The 23104-nt window shown below is 43.8% G+C and overlaps 1 protein-coding gene across 26 annotated transcripts in view; it reads left to right on the top strand.

The window, feature by feature from the left end:
• Positions 1-23104, top strand: part of Dock9 (dedicator of cytokinesis 9) — a 273772-nt gene that overhangs the window by 167966 nt on the left and 82702 nt on the right. For all 26 annotated transcript variants that reach the window (XM_036199716.1, XM_036199735.1, XM_036199731.1 and 23 more), the window contains exons 12-27: positions 1082-1282; positions 1661-1783; positions 5459-5541; positions 6103-6225; positions 10608-10687; positions 10777-10964; positions 11091-11156; positions 12396-12488; positions 14552-14675; positions 14982-15103; positions 15923-16009; positions 16844-16933; positions 18348-18463; positions 19029-19098; positions 19984-20109; positions 22063-22134. In XM_036199716.1, the coding sequence (XP_036055609.1) occupies positions 1082-1282; positions 1661-1783; positions 5459-5541; positions 6103-6225; positions 10608-10687; positions 10777-10964; positions 11091-11156; positions 12396-12488; positions 14552-14675; positions 14982-15103; positions 15923-16009; positions 16844-16933; positions 18348-18463; positions 19029-19098; positions 19984-20109; positions 22063-22134 (1764 nt within the window). The remainder of the gene's footprint in view (positions 1-1081; positions 1283-1660; positions 1784-5458; positions 5542-6102; positions 6226-10607; positions 10688-10776; positions 10965-11090; positions 11157-12395; positions 12489-14551; positions 14676-14981; positions 15104-15922; positions 16010-16843; positions 16934-18347; positions 18464-19028; positions 19099-19983; positions 20110-22062; positions 22135-23104) is intronic.

Genomic DNA, 23104 nt, shown 5'->3' with positions numbered 1-23104 from the left:
GTGGACTGTCTTGATGATGGTGATATTATGTTGATGTTACTGTGGACTGTCTTGATGATGGTGATATTATGTTGATGTTACTGTGGACTGTCTTGGTGATGGTGATATTATGTTGATGTTACTGTGGACTGTCTTGATGATGGTGATATTATGTTGATGTTACTGTGGACTGTCTTGGTGATGATGATATTATGTTGATGTTACTATGGACTGTCTTGATGATGATGATATTATGTTGATGTTACTGTGGACTGTCTTGATGATGGTGATATTATGTTGATGTTACTGTGGACTGTCTTGATGATGGTGATATTATGTTGATGTTACTGTGGACTGTCTTGATGATGGTGTATTATGTTGATGTTACTGTGGACTGTCTTGATGATGGTGATATTATGTTGATGTTACTGTGGACTGTCTTGATGATGGTGATAATTATGTTTGATGTTAACTGTGGACTGTTCTTGGGTGATGCGTGATATTATGTTTGATGTTACTGTGGACTGTCTTGATGATGGTGATTTATGTTATGTACTGTGGACTGCTTGGTGATGGTGATTTATGTGATGTTACTGTGGACTGTCTTGTGATGGTGATATTATGTTGATGTTACTGTGGACTGTCTTGGTGATGGTGATATTATGTTGATGTTACTGTGGACTGTCTTGGTGATGGTGATATTATGTTGATGTTACTGTGGACTGTCTTGATGATGATGGTATTATGTTGATGTTACTGTGGACTGTCTTGATGATGATGATATTATGTTGATGTTACTGTGGACTGTCTTGATGATGGTGATATTATGTTGCTGTTACTGTGGACTGTCTTGGTGATGATAGTATTGTGTTGATGTTACTGTGGACTGTCTTGATGATGGTGATATTATGTTGATGTTACTGTGGACTGTCTTGGTGATGATGATATTATGTTGGTGATATTTTGATTACTTGTGGACTGTCTTGGTGATGATAGTATTATGTTGATGTTACTGTGGACTGTCTTGATGATGGTGATATTATGTTGATGTTACTGTGGACTGTCTTGGTGATGATGATATTATGTTGATGTTACTGTGCAGGTTGAGCCTTTCTTTGTCACCCTGTCCCTGTTTGACATAAAATACAACCGAAAGATTTCCGCTGACTTCCACGTGGACCTGAATCATTTCTCAGTGCGGCAGATGCTGGCTCCCACATCCCCAGCTCTGATGAACGGCGGCCAGAGCCCACCTGCCTTCCAGGATGCCCTTCATGCTGCAGCCATGCAGTATCCGAAGCAGGTGGGGAGCATTCACACCACTCAGCCGTCTTCTCTTGCACATGCTATTCAGTATGTTAAAAACTGCTCAGATGAGACCTTGTGCTGCACCAGTGGGGCACTTTAGACCGTTAATTGTAGGGCAGCGTATGTAAACACAGAGTGAAAGTAAACTGAGGGAGGCGCAGTTTGGGGCTCTCGTTCATTTCCTTAAGCCTTTTCCTGCTTGCCTTCTCCACCAAGAGACTTCTTGAGCAGATGGTGGACTGAGGAGCACCTAGGTGTTGGCCCCAGTCCCCTCGCTGGTTGGACTGTCTCACTATCCTTTGCAGCTTTGGTGGTCAAGGGATGTCTAGAATCTGGGATTCTACTGACTGAAGAGAGCCATTTGTCTCCCCAGGGAATATTTTCAGTCACGTGTCCTCATCCAGATATATTTCTCGTGGCCAGAATTGAGAAGGTCCTCCAAGGAAGCATCACGCATTGTGCTGAGCCGTATATGAAAAGCTCAGATTCGTCTAAGGTATGAGCGGCTCTCGTGCTTTGTGATTATTACAGAGTAACAGCCGAAGAGATGACTTTTATGCTAAAGTGTAAACAGCTATGAGGTAAACCGCACTTGTTGACAGTCCAGAGTGCATAGACGCATTGGGGAATGGCCCCGTCCACGGGGCACTTGCTGTGTCGGCTGAAGACTGGAGTTCTGCTCCCCAGTACCCACATAAATGTCCCATGTGTTGTCACAGCACTCATGAGGCAGAGACAGCATCTCCAAGGCAAACTGGCTAGCTAGTATGGCCAGAATCAATCAGCTAGCTCTTCACAAAGTGGCAGCCATCAGTGAAGATGCCTGACATCAACCTCAGTCCTCCATAAACATGTACACAATCTCTACACACACATGCAGACATATGTATAGACGTGATGCATACCACATGAAAACATACTGAAACATTGAGAACAGTTACATGTGTATATTCTCTATTTAATTTTATGTACCTGGTTTGTCCACACAGAGAACTGAGCCCGGCCGGGTGCTGGCACATGCCAAGTGTATGTTCTGTCACTATCTAAATTCTTCCTCCTGTGTCCAATGCTTTTTTTTCAAGACAGGGTTTCTCTGTGTAGCCCTGGCTGTCTTGGAACTCACTCTGTAGACCAGGCTGTTCTTGAACTCACAGAGATCCACCTGCCTCTGACTTCCAAGTGCTGGGATTAAAGGTGTGTGCCACCACTGGCCGGCTGTGTGTCCAATTCTTAATGAAAGTATTCTCATGTGTAAATAAAATACATCATTTTGCTGGTCTATTCTGACATCTTAAAGTTTAGTTTTCAAAGGAATTATCCACTTGATACTAAACTCTGTGTCCTTTAAAAGCACAAGCACTGTAGTCAACCAGTGTTTATTGCATTGCTGGTGTGCCTGTTGGGTTCTGGTTTATAAGTCAGAAGTTACGGAGTCTAAAAACTTAGAAAATGGAGACCTACAAATCTTTAGGTTTTTTCTTACTGTCCTGCGGCTGGAGTGGCCAAGGATGATTGACTGTGGTGCTCACACACCTTTCCTTTAGGTTAGAGTAAGCAGTTGAGTGCTCCTGTCTTCTCCAGTTTTTTAACTGTTTTCAGGGGTTTGAGTTTGGTTTGATTTTGTAACTGGTCATTTGAGGGAGGGCCTTGGTGTATTAAGGATCGGTCAGCCAATCTAGTATGAGCAGACATACCAGAGCTCAAACAGAGGTTTACCAAATTGACTCAGAGATTCCAAAACTTCATCCTTGTGGCCACCTAAAGATCCTAGGCACAGCTACCACGATGTATAGGATGGTGTTAAAGAATACATTCATGGATTAAGAAGGCCTGGATGCAGAGTGCCAAGGCAGCCAGGGTACTTCTGATATACCTCATCTCTATAGGCCCCAGTGTCCCACATGTGGGCATAAGATAATGTTGCCCAGCCTGCCTTCCTCACAGGGCCAGGTACAGACCAAACAGGCCATGGAGCTGACAGTGCTGAGAACACCACGTATCCCAAATAGCATGTGAGATATTTGAGTTCAGCTCCCATCAAGTAAAAGCCCAATCATCAGGCATCTTCAAACACTAAGCTTTTTTGGCTGATAAAAGTTGAGTCAAGTTTATTTCCTGGAGAGAAGAAGACATCTTATTGTTCCAAGCCGAGTCTGCAAAACATTAGATGAGAAGTCTTTTTATTCTTTTATTTTGATGAGTCAATGGTGACTTCAGATAAGGCTGCACTAACAGAACATACTTCCAAGGTGCATATGCTCGTCAACATTGCTGCCTCTGCTGGCCATGTGCATGAGCCATGTTGGTAGACAGCAAAAAACATCACAATGAGCTATCCTTTTCTCTACCTGCTTCCCAGCATCCCTTGGGTGTGTTTCCTTTCTCACCCTGCCATAGCATCTCATTAAAACAGGGATCAAGGTTCAGCCACCTTATACCTGGAGAGGTTCTTATAGACTTGGCACAGTGATATTGTTTTGTTCTGCCAATCAAAGTTGTGTCTTCCTTTTTTCCAAGATGCACCCAAGTCATCTAGAACATCACTTGGGACGAATCTTTGTTTTGCAGGTCAGGGAAGGGCTTCAAAGGAGAAACGGGCTCTCCACCCCTGCTCTCACATGCATGTCCTGTTTGTGTCCTTTTTGATTCCCATTGAAGACCAATCTACTAGAGCCTTGTGTTCAGCGTTAATTTTACTCCACAATGTACTTGCTCATTGCTGCTCGAATCTTTTTAGGGAGTTTTTGTGTTGCTTGAGGTAAGATTCAGGGCCTTAGGTGTGCTAGGCAAGCATTCTTTCCCTTAACAATTTGTTTGAGACAAGATCTTACTAAGTGTTTAGGACTGGCCTTAAACTTGAGATCCTCTGGCTTCTGTCTCCTAGTGCTGCCATTATAGGTGTGCACCATGACACCTAACTAAAAATCTTGAATCTGAACATAATTAAAGTCAACTCTTGGGGAGGAAGAATTGGGTGTCTTTGTTCAAGGACCGCACACCTCTAGATCCTGCTATAAATCTCTCAGGGATGGGTATACATACCCCACTAAAAAGAAAGGGCTGTACAGGCAGTCTCTTGTCATCTGTTTGAACCAAGATGTGCTTGTAGAAGGCCCACAGAGTTTTATAGTGACAAAGGATCATGAGTATTGTCACCCACACTCTCCATTTTTAAGGTGTGGGAAGCAGAGCTCATAGAGTCACACAGCGGCTTCTGTGGACCTTCAGATGGGCGTCTCTTGCTCTATTGATTGTTTCTCACACTTGATGGTGCTCAGAGATCATTGGAGGGCCTGTCAGGGTACAGTCCTGACCAGAATGGTTAGGGCAGCCTCCAGGGCTCCTTTAACTCTGCCACTCAGAAGAAAACACTGGCTCTCAGGTGTGAGCAGTTTTCCTAAAACTGGTTTGACTTGGATGCACTCAGGTAACATAAATGACCTCCAAGCTCCTTCCTACATACACAAAAGACACTCAGGTCCCTTCTTGACTCTTTAGGTCAGTCACACTTTGATAACAGTGCACTATCACAGGACAAGGATATGTGGGGCAACTGAGTGGTACTAGAACATATATGTCAGTGGCCAAAAGCCAATACCCTTATTGTGTTCCATCAACCTAGAACAAGCCAAAACTGATCATGAAGAAGTGATAGTGTTTGTGTATAAAGCAAAACTGTAACAATGAAGGGCAGTGTCTAATTATGGCATTGCCTGGATTGTGGGAATCTGTACAAGTTGGTGTGCATTAGGAGCTCTGGGAAAGCTTAGATTGTTATTAGTGCTTTCCTTTAAATTCTGGGAGATAGATATTTGGGCATGAATACCAAATACTAGTGTACTCAGTGGCTTACAATTAGCCCTTAGTCAAAAAGAAATGAAGTCTGAGAGGAAAGATGCTGGCAGAGAGTGGCCTGCTTGTTGCTGGCAAAGACTGGCAGTGTTTGTATGCATTTTGGAAACAATACTCTAGTTTTGAGAATCACTGCCAGGGGTGCATTAAATAAAGAAGTCTGGAGGTTTCAAGCCAGCTCTATCACTGCTGTGAGAAGTACGTTTGTGTGTGTCTGGTGGTATGATAGAGTTTGTTTAATGATCATTCGATGGTAGCTGCTCTGGTCTCAAGTTCCCCATGCTGGAGTATTTCAAAGCTCTGTTCTGCTGTGTTCCAGGTTGCTCAGAAGGTGCTGAAGAATGCCAAACAGGCATGCCAAAGACTAGGACAGTACAGAATGCCGTTTGCTTGGGCAGCAAGGTAAGGGAGAACGCCTTTTATACTTGGGAGGGACTGATGGGCAAATAGACTGGCAGACAAGTAGGCCTACCTATTGGGTTTATTATCTTGAGTCAAAGATGATTCAAACAGATGAATTCAAGAATAAATAATCACCAGATCTGAAAATGCCTTTAACAATGGCACAGAGAGGAAAGATGTGGGCCAGAGAACAGCTGCTGGACCCAGCAGGGTGGAGGGGAGGTCTGTTGGAGGAGAGTCCAGGCCCTGGCCGTGTGCCTCCAGCTGGGACAGTGCATCTGGGGATCTGGGGAGTCCCACAGTGGCTTCTATCCCTGTTTGCTCCTTCTTTCCCGTGTGAATGTGTATGTTGTTTTCTCAGTAGAAGCTTTTGGCTGGAACTGTTCTCTGTGTAAATTGAGTTAGTTGTGGTTATCCTCATTAATACTTGTTGCATTTGGGGATAATGAGATTTCTGTTGGCCTCCACCAATGGAATCAAGATTAGTCTGTGCAGAGACCAGAATTCTCTTTATTTTGCTCTTTGGAAAACTGCATCTTGAATGTTGTTTCACTGTTTCAGGACATTGTTCAAGGATACATCTGGAAACCTGGACAAAAATGCCAGATTTTCTGCCATCTATCGGCAAGACAGCAATAAGCTTTCAAACGATGACATGCTCAAGCTACTTGCAGACTTCCGGAAGTGAGTTTTAAGATGGTTGTTTCCACACATGAGAAGTTCTCATGGTGGGGAGGAAGAGGTGGGAACAGTCATATAAATTATGTCACTCAGAGCTCATGAGGGGCACATGGGGGCACATGGGGACTAGATGTGGACAGAGCATTTCCTAGATTCCAAGAGAAGGAACAAACAGTTCTGATTAATTGGAATTTTTTCTGGATGTTTTGGTGGTGTGCTAAGACAGCTTGAAAGTAGAAGTAAGCATAGACAGGAAGGATACAACCTGAGGGAACACTGTCAGCTGGAAAGGTAACAGCAGAGCCCTTGCAGGAGGAAGTCAGGAGAGGTGGGCTACATAACCAAGTCACAGGCCCACTGGGTGTTATAGTGGGGAAGAAGGTGGTCACCAAAGATAAACAATCACCAGGTTTCTGACTTGCAAGATTAATCAACTCTCCTGGTACTGTTAAACCAATGTGGAAGAAGATAATTTACTAATCCTTACCCAAGCAGCCATTGGTTTAAATGCTTTGCACATATTAATGGGTATAGACATTCCCTGGGGCTTCTGCAACTACTGCAAACCAGGTCATTTAATATGCAGAAAGGTGCCCCAACTAAAAGCTTAAAGAAACGTTGATATGACCTCACCTCCCAGACTGCAGGTGACAGTACTCTCTTCCTGTTCCAGCTTCCAGTGGCCAGGGCTTTCCTTGGCTTGTACATCATTCCAGTCTCTCTGCCTCTGCCTTCCCATGGCCATCTTACTGTCTGTCCTGTCTTAATCTTTCACAGGAGTCTCAGAACAGCACACAAAGCCACAAGCAGATAGTCTCAACTTATGCCCACATGTTGGCTTTGTTTTTTGTTTGTTTTTTGAGACAAGATTTCTCTGTATAACCTTGGCTGTTCTGAATGTGCTTTGTAGACCAGGTTGGCCTCAACTGCATAGAAATCCACCTGCCTCTGCCTCCCTGCTAGAATTTAAAGGTGTGTGCTACCACTGCCTGGCTTGGCTTTCATTTTTATATGGGGAGGGGAGTGTGACTTTCAAGTAATGGTCGTAAGTCTATTTATCATATCTTACACACACATGTTGTTCTGGGTCACAAAGGAGAAAGAGTGGGCATGATCGGCTGTGGGTTCAGTTCATGTGTTCATGGGGTGTCCAGAGCAGAGTGAGATTGATGGTTTTATTTTCCTTCAAAGTCAGTTGTAAACAGGCTGAGTCTACGGTGTGAGCAGAACGAGAACACAGTTAAGTGATCTCAGAGAACAGTTATCTCGGTTACCTGGTGGGTGAAAGTTCAGTTTGTATGGGCGAGCTTCAAACAGCATCTCTCAGAAGTCATTCCCACATATAGTTGGGGTCACAAATACTTAATACAGGATAGAGAAATTTCCTGTGAAGTTTGTTGAACTAAAATTTTTCGTTTGGCCAGGCGGTGGTGGCACACGCCTGTAAGCCCAGCACTCGGGAGGCAGAGGCAGATGGATCTTTGTGAGTTCGAGGCCAGCCTGGGCTACCAAGTGAGTTCTAGGAAAGGTGCAAAGCTACACAGAGAAACCCTGTCTTGAAAAACAAAAAAAACAACAAGCAAAAAAAATTTGTTTGTTCACTTGAAATCTATCCTCGAAGGAAATCTATGGATGATGTGGATTTTTTGTTGTTTTGTTTTGTTTTGTTTTTTGAGACAGGGTTCCTCTGTGTAACAGCTCCGGCTGTCCTGGAACTCACTCTGTAGACCAGGCTGACCTCAAACTCACAGAGGTTTACCTCTCTCTGCCTCCTAAATGCTGGGATTAAAGGCATGCGCTACTGCTGCTTGCCTGATGTCAGAGATTTTAAAAAGGGTGAAGATGCCATTTGTCGGTGGAGGTGGTGAAGCACACTACTCTTGGGCACCTACATTTGAAAGTATTTTGTAATAAACAGTATTTCTGATTCATAGAAGTGAATAAATACAACTTCACAGCTTTGGCTGAGGTCTTACTCATGGAGGATTGCACTGTTAAGTTGTTCATGTGAACAGGTAAAAGGCGGCCCTGGGTGCCAAGAGAATTGTGTAGACAGGGTTCACACACCTGGGGACTGATTTTTCATTGGAGAGTTTTTGTGGGTGTTGTCACTGAGGGAGTGCCCAGTGGTGAGTCTCCTGGGAGAGGTACTGATCCCAATGCTGGGCACTCAAAACATCCCACACAGTGGGAACAGAGTCATAGTACAGGGTATGGCTAGCTCAGCTGGAGTTCTCTTGGTCTGAACTTTTTCCAGCTGAAAGCCGAGTGTGGGGTCATAGTGCCTTCCTAACCTTTTCATCTCTGGGGATGTCAGTGAGTCCCAGTTACAATCAAGCACAAACAGGAGGAGAGTAGAAATGGGAGTCCCTGACAGACGGGGATACCAAGCCAAGATGGGGAGTATTCCACGTAGTCTTTGATCATAGCGGAGGAAGATCTAGAGCTATGAGTGAGTGGTTTTTCTAAGAGAGGCAGAAGGGTTTCCTGTGAGGCTGCTCAGTAGGTGACGGTACCAGAGGAGTCCTAAAAGCTGGGGGTTGGGAATACACCAGATGCTGAATCTGCTGGCTCCCGGATTTGTTTGCTCTCTGTTGCTGCGATAAAGACCATGACCGAATGCAACCTGGAGAGGAAAGGGTCTCTTTGGCTTACACTACCGTATCACAGTCCATGGAGGGAAGCCAAGGCAGGAAGTGAAGCAGGTGCCATGGATGAAGTCTGTTTTCGGGCTTGTTCCTTGCAGCCTGCTCAGTTTTCTCTCTTATATAACCCAGGACCAGCTGCCCTGAGGTGACGTCATCCCGTGTGCTGGACCCTCCCACAGCACTCACTAATCAAGAGAATGCTCCATAGACTTGCCTACAGGCCGATCTGATGGAGCATTTTCTCAGATGAGGTTCCCTCTTCCCATACAACCCAAGCTTGTGTCAAGCTGACAAACAACTAATCAGCACAGAAAGAAATGATTAAACAGGTGGTTGGTTTATGAAGAGCCGTGTGGCAGCATTCTGTGTCCAGGACCGGCCACATCATGTTGAGCTGGTCACCTTGACCACATCTCTTCTAAATTGGTTGGCTAAGCTGGTGCCACAGAGAAATGCAAAGCTCTTGGCAGAATGTGTTTGCCATGGTTACATGTGGCATCCCATGAGTGACTCAGGGATGTGAGTGAGCAGCTGTTTGATTGTTGAAGTCATTAGTTCCCAGAAAGGGTGCTGAATAACTAGTGTCACATGGAAATGAGGGATTGAAGAACATGTACTTGGCAGTGCAATATAATGTGACCAGTGATGGTTACGGACATGTACTATGCTGGTCAAGTATCTTCATGACATGAAGCTCTTAGGAAGATCAGAGACTAGAACTTGGATTCAGGAGGATTCAACTATGAATGGTTTAAACATAAAAAGATGAAATTTTATCAGAACAAAAGGAAGTCCTATTCTGATGTTCCAACATGTAAAGCACATACTAATTTTCCAGAGGATTTAAGTTTGATTCCCAGCACCTACATCAGGCAGATCACAACCACCTGTAATTCAAGTTCCAAGAGATCTGGTGCCTTTGATCTCCAAGGCTGCACACGCACGCATGCACACACACACACACACACACGCGCGCGCGCGCACACACACACCCCAAATTAAAAAAAAAAAAAAGAATGTGTGGTAGCTGTAGATGGTTAAAAGAGGAACATTTTCCTGGACGCTTGGTGAGCAAATGCTTCAGAGAAGGGAATTTTATCGTTGATGAGGAAGGGGGCCTGGTGTCACAGTGACTGTGTTGGTTTCTTTGGCAACAGTAGCAGCTCTTCTCAGGGACAATGGGAAACTCTTTATTAGATGGAGTCAGAAGAATGACAGATAAGTTTCATTGATGGTAGACTCCATGCCCAGCATTGATATGGCTTCTGGTTCTAAATGCAGATTATTCCAAACAAGCCTTGTGTCTCCTGGTGAGGCTGAGGAGAAGGGAGGCTTTCATTGTAACTATGTGGTGATATTGTATCATCGTAACTATTTGGTGGTGTTCTGTATCCTGACCTGTGTGGTTACCTACCTCATTGGGCTAAGGAGCACTTCAAATACTGAAAAAGTCTGAGCCCCGGTGTGCACTACAAAACACAGGCTTTGAAGACTTAGCACATTGTTGTATTGATGACATTCTAAATGATAATATTGTGCAAATGTTGGGCTAAGTGAAATGCCATATTTTACCTGTTTTTAATATTTTTCATGTGGTTGCTACAAAGTAGAAATGTGATTTTTGCAGCTGGTGTTAATGTATATATTGTTATGTCCTTTTCCTGAGAATTCCACTTGAGAATTTAGACTTCACAGTTAACCTCCCTCATAATACCTGATTTCCTCTTCTGTGTGTAGACCTGAGAAGATGGCCAAACTCCCAGTGATTTTAGGCAATCTCGACATTACGATTGATAACGTCTCCTCTGACTCCCCCAGTAAGTGTTCAGTTCTGTATAATAAGCACCCCACAGTTTTGTTTAGTTGGCTTTTCCTCCGCTCTGTATTATTTGGGATTTCTTTTCAGATTATCTGAATTCATCATATATTCCCATGAGGCAATTCGAAGCCTGCAGTAAGTCTCCGCTCACTTTTGAAGTAGAGGAGTTTGTGCCCTGCATTCCAAGACACACCCAGCCTTATACTGTCTACAGCAATCACCTTTATGTTTACCCAAAGTACTTGAAATATGACAGTCAGAAGTCTTTTGCTAAGGTGAGTGCACAGACATACGCATCTCCTTTACAACTTAGCTTTTAGGTTCTTTCATGAATGTGTATATATGCTGGGTTTTGTTGCTTTTTTTTCTCTTACATCTTTTTCTCTTGCATACCACTGCAGGCCAGAAATATTGCTATTTGCATTGAGTTCAAAGATTCCGATGAGGAAGACTCTCAACCTCTGAAGGTTTGTTTTATATATATATATATATATATATATATATATATATATATATATATATATATATATATATATATAAAAGAATTGGTACATTTTAAGTTTAATTAAAACAAGCTCAAACTATATGGTATTATACTATATAATGGCCTATGCTAAATGTCATAGAATGTGCAGGTTGATTCTTGGTCCTAACTTTAGGACTGTATGTTTTGCTTTCTTGTTGGAGATGGGATCTCTTATGTGTGCATGATTCAGTAAGCATGTATTAAACACCCACCATGCATCAGACATTGTCTAGGTGTGAAGAGTCGTGCTCTAAATAAGTGTGGAGGTGGAAGTCACAATCAACCACGGATCTTCATTAATTAGCTGTTATAGAACAGCATCAGTGTTGTCTGTTGTTGGAGGCAACGTTGACTGATGCTGTTCCCGGTACCGTGGCATGCACACTTTAACCCTTCCAGTTATCAAACAGACCTTTCAAATAGATCCACTAAGTTCCATAATTTCTAGCTTCTAAGATTAATGCACTGACTTTGGGTGGCTCAGTGCTATATACTTTAGTAGAACTGAGTTTTAAATCCAAGCGGTCCAGGTCCAGAGCCTAAAGTCTTTACTGTGTTAAAATGACTTTCCCAGAGAAGACAAATGTACAAACAGAACTAGTTACTCTCGAGATAGTTGAGTTTAGGTTGGGGTTGATGGAGCGCCTGCCTAGCACACTCGAAGCTCTGGGTTCTGTCTCAGCACCTCATAAAGGCAGGCATGGCGGCACAAGCCTGTAACAGCCGCACTCCAGAGTTGCAGGCTGGAGAACTTCTGGCCACACAGGGAGTTCCAGGCCGGCGTGGGCTGTGAGACCCTGGCACCAAGGGGGCGGGGGCGGCACGGGACAAGAGAGGACAGGGAGAGAGTGAGTGGGAGAGGAGAAAAGAAAGTTTACACTTTATTGACAGACACCGTCATGGAAAAAAGGCCGCCTGAAATGAAAGGTATTGAATAAGCTTTTTTTTTTTTAATGTATCTATTTTAATTTAGACAAATATAAATGTTTGCTTGGAAAATGGAAGGGGTGGACCACTGGCTGGGGAAGACCTGGTTTGCCAGAACCCCAGAGTTAAAGGGCTCAAAGACTAGGCTCTCACAGGCAGACGCAGTCTGAGAAGCCTCTCTATAACACATCTAACCAGTTCCTCACTCCGTCAACTGAAACCCAGTGCTTGCTTTTGCTGTTCCTCCTTTTAGTGCATTTACGGCAGACCTGGTGGCCCAGTGTTCACAAGAAGTGCCCTTGCTGCGGTTTTACACCATCAACAAAACCCAGAATTCTATGATGAGGTAATGGTGTTTTCAAAGAATGACACAATTTCACCAATCTTAAGAGAAACATGAAACTTTTTGCTAGTTACAGCAGAGTGTAAGAAAAGCAGCATTCCCTGCTGAAATCACAGCAGAATTGGTGTTTGTCTTACATGTTTTTTCTATTTAACATCTTTGTTGTTATAAATCAATCCACAGATTACAAATTAATAAAAGAAAATTCTTAATTGCACCTTTAGTGCCATAGTTAAAATTCTAGTAGCGCTCTTTTCAAATTCATCCTTGAGTTGATATCCCTGGGAGGCCTGCTCTTTCCTGAAGGGAAAGGGAGGAGTAGAGAGAGGGAAAACTTCAGAGGATGATTAGATTTTAAAAACTAAAACAAACAGGGCTGGAGAGATGGCTCAGGGGTTAAGAGCACTGGCTGCTCTTCCAGAGGTCCTGAGTTCAATTCCCAGCAACCACATGGTGGCTCACAACCATCTGTAATGAGATCTGGTGCCCTCTTCTGGCCTGCAGGGATATATGCAGGCAGAATACTGCATACATATAAATAAATAAATCTTTAAAATAAATAAAAATAAAACAAACAAAAGCCAAATTCATCCTTGAACATAGTTACTGTTGAACCTAAGAATCATCCTGTTTATTGGTGGGTTTTCTCCTATGGGATGGTTCACTCTTGAACGGCTAGAGAATCATAGGTGTGGCATGCTCTTGGAGTGATCTGAAATTCGTACTTTTGATTTATACAGAACTTACTTAATACCCTGATGCTGACCGGAAGGGCCTTATCAATAACACAGCAATGAGTTAACAAATTCTATATGTTGTTTAGTCTACATACAGTGAAAAGTACATGAGAACCAAGAGATATCACTCTTTATTGCCATGTTCAATTTGCAGGAAAGTGAAATTGCTTACATTTTAGATAGATTCATGCAACACTGAGCTCACTGCAGGATCAGTAGGAGGTGGCTTTTAAATTACTTACAGTATGTTCTACCATTAATTCATACAGCTGTGAGTTAGCATTCTCGCTTCATTTCTTTCAATTGTGAAAGTTACCAGCCATCTGTTTGGATGCACACAATTTGATAAATCTTAACTCAGTAATTGGTAAGTGTAGATTTTATGGTAGCAAATTGGGCACTAAGGAAATGGCTGAATAGGTAAGCGCTTGCTCCAGAAGCAGAAAGACCTGAGTTCAAATCCTCAGCCCCATCTACAATCTCAGAGGTGGGGGAAGGTCGAGATAAGAGGATCCCTGGCGTGTGCTGATACCAGCCTACCTCAGGCTCAAGGAGATACCATGTCTCGAGGGAATTGGGGAGAGTACTAAACACCTTGCATCCTGTTGCCTCCTTGCACTTTGGGTATGTACTTATGCCCACATGTGTGCATATACCACCCACATGTACTGCACATCACACATAGATACCCCCCCCCAAGTATCACTTTTACCTATATATGTTTTATATACTCATGAATACTTAATTTTTTGACATTTTAGGTAAAGTGGTTTGTGTATGAATTTTGCAAGTGACTGCAAATCTCCCTCCCAACCAAAAATAAATAAACAAACAAACAAACAAACAAAAACCCAGATTCTGCATAGGATCTTGATGTGGCACAGTGAGAAAGAGTGTGCTTGGTATATGTGAGGTGCTAGATTTAATTCTTAGTGCCAAAAACCAAAAGTAAACAAGTCTTCATATCTGAGACCCATATAATTGAAAGCCCTATTATCCAAGGTCAACTTTAGTCCAGTGAAACCTCTGTATGTGAAGAAATGTTCAGCCCCAGGTTCTCATGCCAACGGCTGTGTTGTTTGCATCGTGGTGCCTGTTTTCCTGTTTGCTTATGCCTGGAAGAGACATCACCCCTTCCCCGGTTTCTTGTCCGTGTGTTGAGAATCCATCTCTCCTTGGCGTCATTAATAGCTTGGGTGTGTCTACGTTTAATCCTAGGAAGAGTTTGGGGAACAGACGTCTACATTCGACTTGGGCGGCATACACTGCCTCCCCTGGGAACGTCTGCTGTTGTGGGATGTTAGGAACTTCGTTCTTTTGCCTTTGCAGATCAAGATAGAACTGCCGACCCAGCTACATGAGAAGCACCATCTGCTGTTCACCTTCTTCCACGTCAGCTGCGATACCTCGGCGAAAGGGAGCACGAAGAAAAAGGACGCTATTGAAACACAAGGTGGGAACCGTCTCTCTTCATTCCTTGGTTGTTTTGTTGTTGGGTTCTAACATTTCATGTTGGAGGGTTTTATTATATTTCGATTCTTAATATTCATCCTTTTGCCAAAGGGCTGCTGTGGTGGGTTTCTAGGTGGCCTGATGCTAGTGCCTGAATTGCATATGCAAAGAACCTCAGTCGAGGCTATCTGGAAGCCTCCCCATCACTTACTTTGATTGATGGTAACATTGTTGCTCAGGCTTGCAGTGATTTCCCTTCAGAAGGAGTGAACTCACAGTGGCTTTTCTTGTTCTTTGTTCTCAACAGTTGGCTATTCCTGGCTTCCCCTCCTGAAAGATGGAAGGGTGTTGACAAATGAACAGCACATCCCTGTCTCCGCCAATCTTCCATCTGGCTACCTTGGCTACCAGGAGCTCAGCATGGGCAGGGTATCAGATTTTTAAGATTGGTTTGTTTTAACCCAGTTTCTTCAGAAAGCATTGAAGAATATAAAAGCAGCAATAGCACACAACAAAAATGGTGCATGGGATTTTTTATCAGTCCTAACATATTGATTGGTTTTCTTTATTCATTTTGAAATAAATGTGTACAATTAGAAGCTATTTCAGGTGACACTCAATGCATTTTATAAGCCTGTACTGGTAGTGCCATAACATAGAGACCTGGAGGTATTGGGCCCATTTGGGAAATAACCATGCTCAAATAAAGATGAGTTCTCAGTTAGTTTAATACAGACCCTGAGAATTGAATCTCTTTCCCACATCGTAGTTCTCTCTGTCTGGTGTCACCTTCATTGCTTCTCAGAATCCTGAACTCAGGTCTGCCTAAGATACTCATGAAGCCAAGCATGGTGGTGCCCACCTTTAATTCCAGCGCTCCGGAGGCAGAGGTGAATTTGGGAGTTTGCGGTCCACTTGGTCTACACAGAAAGTTCCAGTCAAGTCAGGGCTACATAGTGAGACCCTGTCTCAAAAACATAAAAAGATACTGGTGAAGTAGGATTCATTTCCAGTGAAATGGACCGTCGTCTCGGACAACTTAGGAAGCCCAGAAGGAAGGGCAGTGTGCTGAGGGGAAGGAACTGGGCAAATAATGCAAACACAGCGGCATACCCACTGTGGCCAGGTGCAGCTCTGCAGCCACTGGAGCCCTGTAAGCCTTCAGCCCCTCCTCAGGGTTCCCCTTGATGGTTGTGTGCAAGCTGAGATAGCTAATCTCTTGGGATCTTTCTCCATTTTTTTTTTCAGCATTATGGTCCAGAAATTAAGTGGGTGGAAGGAGGCAAGCCTCTGTTGAAAATCTCCACTCATCTGGTTTCCACGGTGTACACTCAGGTATGGGTCAGCTATCTCATTCCAGTGATTATTCTGTGTGAAACAGAATCCTGGTGTCCTATGAATGTATTATTACACTATAGACCTTTATTTGAAAAAAGTACATGGAAGGTGCTTATGTGTGCTGATATACATGAAAAGTTTTTGTGTATATATATATATATATATACATACATACATACATACATACATACACACAGAGAGAGAGAGAGAGAGAGCGCACTGAGGATTGAACCCAGGGCCTTGCACTTGCTAGGCAAGTACTCTGCCACTAAGCCGAATCCCCAACCCCATGAAAAGTAATTTATAAGTCTGTGACATTGTTCAACTGTTTTCCTATGCTGGAGGATCCTTTAGATGTCATTTGTGCATGGTCAGTTTTATAATCTTAAATAGCATTCACGATGACTCAGTGGTAAAGGGCACCCAGTATGAAGTCATGACGGTCAGAGTTCAGATTCCAAACAAGCCAGGCATCTCACCCGTGCACATCACCCTACTTCCAAGGGCATCAGAGATGTGAGGGTACTCGGGCCTGCTGCCTTCCAGCTCTGTGTTCAAGGAAGAGCGCTCCTGCCTCAAAGGGATGGGCAGAGCAATAGAGGAGGACTCCCAGTTCCTTTGCCAACCTCTTCATATACACTGGTGTGTACAACCCTACACACATGAACTCAGATGCATAGAGATGCATTCACACACACACACACACACACACACACACACACACACACACACACAAATAAATATAACCCATTCATGTTTGTTCCCTGAAACAGGATTCTCCTGTTTAGAAGCATCTACTAACAGACCTTCTTTTCCTCCTCTGCCCCTCAGGATCAGCATTTACATAATTTTTTCCAGTACTGTCAGAAAACGGAATCTGGAGCCCAAGCCTCAGGGAATGAACTTGTAAAATACCTTAAGGTACCAGGTGGCTTTCTTAGTCTCTCTTTTAAGTGACTTTGGAAATGATTTTGGTTTCCTTGTTGGTTGTGGGTATTGTTGCTTACTGCCCCTTGTAAGCTTGTGTGAGGATGCTATCACAGTGGTGGCTTTGAGTGTCTTTAGATAGGGAGCAGAGTGAACTCAGAAATAGCTCTGCTCCTGCCTGCCTGCTAGTCCCTGTGTTTATCCTTGAGAACACATTTCTCCTGTGCTCCTGACCTTTGCTGGATATTTACCAGCTGCTAAGCACAGGAGAAGCTGTCCTGGCTTAGCCTGTTCGGTGCTACTATAGCAGAAGACCTGAAGCTGGATCATCCTAAAGAAGAGAAATGTATTTTCTCCCAATTCAAAGGGCTATGAGAGGATCAAGGCAAGAGCTGGGTGGTAGAGAGGAAGAGGAGGAGGAGACAAACTCGTTTCATAAGGAACCCACAGTCTCCATGATCCATTCCTGAAGGTTGAGCCCCATGGTCAGATCACCTCTCCATAGACCCCATCTCTTCTTGATTTTGCATTGAGGATTAAGTTTCTATCACACACTGTGAAGGACACACTCAAATCCCAACAGTCCTGATCCTTAGAGAACTTAATACTCGCTTGATGGCAGCCTCCTGGGTAGACAGAGGTAAGACACCCAGCCTGACCCAGCTGTATGCAGGAGTTAGGTCTGTTCCTGGAGCCACTGTGCAGCATTGAGAGCAGGACAGAGGGGACTTCAATACAGAATGATTATAGAACAGTACTTTGAATACAGAATCACTAAGTGACGTTCCAGGTGTAGGACAAAATAAGATACAAGAAGTGGAATAGAGACTTGTATTTGGTCTAATCACGAGAAAACAACCTACATATTTAAAAAATGAACACACAGGGACATGATGACTGTTAGCGTCTCCTCTACTTCAGTGACAACTATGTCTGCTCTGACCATTCTTCTTGGTTACAGCCCCTCGTGATTCCTCGTCTGCCTCTCTGTGCCTTAAAGAGCTTTTGTAACTGCACTGGTCCACTGTAGACGCCCCGTTAAAGACAACTAGCTAATGGTCCTTCTTCCTCCTCACTGTGGAGCATCTTCACAGAGCCTGGAGTCTAGGACACAGGCATCCTCGAATGCCATTCTGCTTGCCCTCAGCTTTCCATTTAATTTAGAGGGAGTTCTTCCGTGCTTATTTGAAATGAAGTGGACATTGTGTTGATAAGCCAGTGGGGTGTGGTGGCATGCACCTGTTGACACAGGCACTTGGGAGGCTGAGATGTGAGGGTCACTGGCAGCCATGAATTCCAGTTCAGCCTGGGTCATGTAGCAAGACCTCCATCTCAAAGAGAATAACTGAAATGAAATCGTTTTTTTTTTTTTAAATATAACATGTGTCTCACCATTCCCTGTGTGCAGAGTCTGCATGCAATGGAAGGCCATGTGATGATCGCCTTCCTGCCCACCATCCTAAACCAGCTGTTCCGAGTCCTCACCAGAGCCACTCAGGAGGAGGTTGCAGTTAATGTGACTCGGTAAGGAAGGGGAGGGAGGGATGGATGGATGGATGGATGATGGATGGATGGATGGATGGAGGATGGATGATGGGTGGATGGATATATGGATGGATGATGGATGGATGGATGGATGGATGGATGGATGGATGGATGATGGATGGATGGATGATGGATGGATGATGGATGGCTGATGGATGGATGATGGATGGATGATGGATGGATGATGGATGGATGATGGATGGATGGATGGATGGATGGATGGATGGATGATGGATGGATGGATGGATGGATGGATGGATGGATGATGGATGGATGGATGGACGGATGGATGGATGATGGATGGATACATCCATACTCTTCTTCCCTTCAGTCCATCCACACCTGGAGCCTACCTGGAATAGTATGTGATGATCATTATACTGGAGAGATGTCTTTGAATCTCGCACAGAGGCACCCCGTCTAACTCCTTGTCTGCTTGTTTGCTAAGTGCCAATAGCATCATCATTGTTCTGCTGTGAAGATAATGAAATGTTCCCATTTCCACATCACTACTCATTGCTTTATTCATTCCTGTGGTGTGTAGGGTCATTATTCATGTGGTTGCCCAGTGCCATGAGGAAGGATTGGAGAGCCACTTGAGGTCATATGTTAAGGTATGTAAAATAAATAAATGAATAAGTCAAGCTGCTTCAATCATTTACAGCTGTGGCTCTCCAAATTTCCTTCCAAAGACTTCTTTCTAACAAGACTTGTTATTTAAGGGATGCGTTTGGAATTTAATACTTGTGTGTTCTCTTTGGTCTCCACTGCCAAGGCTTGTACCTAGACAAGGAGGAGCTGGAAAAGAGGCAGCCATTCCTTCATTCACCTAATTTTATCTTTTAAAAAGATGAATGTAACTCAACCTGCAGGGGAATGAAACAAGAATTGTTTCAGTTGATCTTGCGCAGACATCTGCAGACATCTTATACATTTGGCAATCTTTATATGCCTTTTTAAACCACCTAAAATTCCCAGCATCCCTGTTACTTTTGAGAATGGAAGGTTAACTCTGGCCACAATCAAATAAAAAGGCTACGTGGAACATCATGAGATATTGTTGGGATAAACAGCAATAGGTTCTTGATATGTAGTATTAAATAAGCACAGTGACAAACACCATTCTAAAAAGTTACACATCCTATGATATGTGAACTTTGGCTTTAGTACTTTGAAAACTAAAATTTGGATTCTCCGGGACCTGTTAGTATGTCCTGTGACACGTTTCTAGAAGGCCCCATTACTGATGAATTGTGTGCTAGATGAGCTCTGAACTGCTGACGTGTATAGTTGCCATTTTCAGATGGATTCCTGGAGACACCTTAGACACACTCTTTCTGTCACATGATGATCACCCTTCCCACCTTCGTTTCCATCCCTTCCCCCACCCTTGAATGTGCACCTCAGTCCCGATCTCTGTTCTCAGAAGCCTCACAAGCTTTCTGCTCTCAACTTGAAAGAACCAGTGAGTAAAGTCTCTTTCTCTTTTTTTTTTAAAGTTTGCCTATAAGGCTGAGCCGTATATTGCATCTGAATATAAGACGGTGCACGAGGAACTGACCAAATCCATGACCACCATTCTCAAGCCTTCTGCTGATTTCCTTACCAGCAACAAACTTCTGAAGGTAACATTGGGACAACCAGCCTGCTCTTCAGCATTAGCACTGATCTCCAAGGGGTAGGGATGCTTGTGTGGCATGTGTGAGGTCCCTGGTCTCATCTTCCAAAGCAACAACAAATAACTGGCTAATGAGGGGCTGGGCTGGGAAGGTCAATGATGGGTACTGAGAGTTGCTTAGGAACAAGCAGCTCCCTAGGACTGCTGCACAGAACCGTGAGAACAGAAGGCAGCAGTGTTCCGTGTGTGCATCCCTTTTGTTTCTACAAGGAAGAGTTTTGAAAGTTTCCACCATTAAGAAATGAAAAAATGTTTAAGTTGGATATAGTTAATCTGAGTTAAACATACCAAAGCATTAAATGTTGCCCCAATAGTGTATATAATTTTCATGTTGCAGTTAAGTAAATTGAGAGCTAGCCATGGTGGCACATGCCAGTGGTCACAGCTGTCGGGAGTCTAAGCAGAAAGGATCATGTATTAGTCAGTCTTCTGGTGCTGTGATAAACACCATGACCAGAGGCAACTTAATGAGGAAAGTTTATTTCAGCTTTTGGTGTCAGGTGGTTAGAGCACGTTTGATGAGAGAGGCGTACAGCAGTGGGCAACAGGACGAGGATCTGAGTGAGCACACCTTCAGCTGCAAACACAAAGCACATAGACAGAGAGAGACAGAGAGAATTGGAAGTGAGGCAAGGCTATAAACCCTCAAAGCTCACATCCAGTGGCATACTGCCTCCAGCAAGGCCACACTTTCTAAAGATGCCATACCCTCCCCAAACAGCGCCACTAACTGGAGACCAAGTGTTAATGTGTGAGCCCATGGGGAACATTGCACTTTCCAAACCCTTTAGGTCCCTTGAGTGCACAATTTTGAGACCAGCCTGGTTAACACGAACTGTATCTGGAAAATTTTTTAATTTTACTAATTAACTATTTTCAAAAACCAATTAATGAAAACCAGGTTGGGGAAACAGGCAGAGGGATCAGAGACATCCTTCCTTACATGATGAGTTGTGATCAGCATGAGCTGAAACTCTCTCTTAAATATATTAATTTAATATATAAGTAACTTTATATATTATTAAATAAAAACATAAAAATGTAGGGAAAGAAAAGTTAAATTTCACAGCCTAATCAGCTGTTTGTGTACATTGATAGACAGTTACCACCAACAACACTGTTAAATCTGAGTGACCAATATAGCTGAAGGTTTTCCTGTGTCCCGCCTGGGCCACAGCCACTCAGATCCAAGTAAACACACAGAGGCTTATGTTAATTAAAACTCTTGGCCATTAGCTCAGGCACTACCAACTAGCTCTTACACTTAAACTTAGCCCATTTCTATTAATCTATATGTCACCACGTTTTCTGTGTCTTTACCTGTGTGCCATTACATGCTGCTCCCTGGACGGCGGGCTGTATTTAAAAAAAGGCTGGATTTAGCCTTTCTCTTCCCAGAATTCTCCTTGTCTGCTTATCGTGCCTATACTTCCTGCCTGGCTACTGGCCAATCAGTGTTTTACTAAACCAGTGTACAAAAGCATTATCCCACAATAGACCAGAGTTAGTTCTCCAGTTTGCGAGTTGGGTCTCAGATGAGAACAGTAAAGAATGAATCAGCGTATTCAAAGTCACATTGTCCCTGTATTGAAGTCGGTGGGGGACACGGATAAAAATGGCGAAAGCCGGGTCCCTAAGCAAGAAGTTGACAGAGGAAAGACTCTGTGAATGATCAGTGCCTCTTGCTGGAGAGAGGTTCTGTCTCCCAGGGGTCAGCTATGTGTTGCCGACTGTGCACAAGGAACAGACGTCTGCCACGCGACCCTGGGTCTGATGAGTGTCTGCCAGAGGTTGGGTGTGTTTTAAGGTCGACACTTGCTTCTCCTTGCTAATACTGTCAATGCAGGAGAGGTCACCTCTTTCCTAACAGTGCGTCATTTGTGTTTTTTTTTTCTCTTAGTATTCGTGGTTTTTCTTCGATGTGCTGATAAAGTCCATGGCTCAGCATTTGATAGAAAACAACAAAGTTAAGGTAGGTGACTCCATTGGGGGCTTGTTTGTCCTGGGAAAATGGCTTTCACAGGGTTGACAGGTCACACCTATTTATGTTTTCTGTGTGCCAGGGACCCCCAGGCTTATTTTATGTGCTGTACAGTCAGTAAAACATTTCGGCTTCACAATTGGGGAGTACAGTTTTTACATAAAGAAACTGAGGCTAGAATGTTTGAATTATTTGCTTCAATCCTGCGGTTATTGAGTGAAAGGACCAAGTTTGGCAACACATCCAGCTCCAAGGCCTTGGTTCCTGGCTGCTTACGAGGTTATTAAATACAAAGAAAATTGCATCTTTTTCTTTGACTAGTTTAGAAATCTTCAAGTTTTTTGAACTGGGACCAATTAAGCATTAATGTAAAATGCCATCATCTGGTGTTTATTAGGAATCTTAACCATGGTAGATGTTTCAGTCTACAGATGGTTGAGTCTCACCAGCCACCTATCCTCCAGAACCAAGTAAGAGGCCCTGATATGCTCCATCTCTTTGGGGCAGATATATGTAGTCTTAAATTTGCCCCCTCCTTCAGTGCCTCCTTTTGGAGTCCTGGGTATGTGTGTTTCTGTGACTGTGTCCCTTGGTTCCCACTATCACATTTTGTCCCTTTGTTCTCATGAGGCTCATCCCCAAACAATTGGTCTTGTCTCCAGCTGGGTTAGGCTGTGGCATTCTGGCTCTCCGAGGCTCATGGCAGCTTCTATGAAGTCCTGATGTAGGACACACACTGACACCGTCACTCTCTGTTTAGTGACTGGAAGAGGTTCTGCTGAGGCGGGAGAGTTGTCCTCTGACAGTAAACTGTGGCCCTTGCAGCCGAGGGTGTGATCGAGAGCAGGGGAAGCTCGTGTGAGCTTTGGGATGTAGGGCCGCATGTGGTGGGGCGTGCGTGTGCCCTTCAGATTCGTGTGCCCTTCAGAGAGAAAGCCCTGAGAGGGGACATCAGAGGTTC

This window comes from Onychomys torridus, chromosome 9 (genome assembly GCF_903995425.1).
Source record: "Onychomys torridus chromosome 9, mOncTor1.1, whole genome shotgun sequence".
Taxonomy (NCBI): domain Eukaryota; kingdom Metazoa; phylum Chordata; class Mammalia; order Rodentia; family Cricetidae; genus Onychomys; species Onychomys torridus.
The sequence above is the reverse complement of the archived record's forward strand: the minus strand, read 5'-3'. Positions and strand labels throughout refer to the sequence as shown.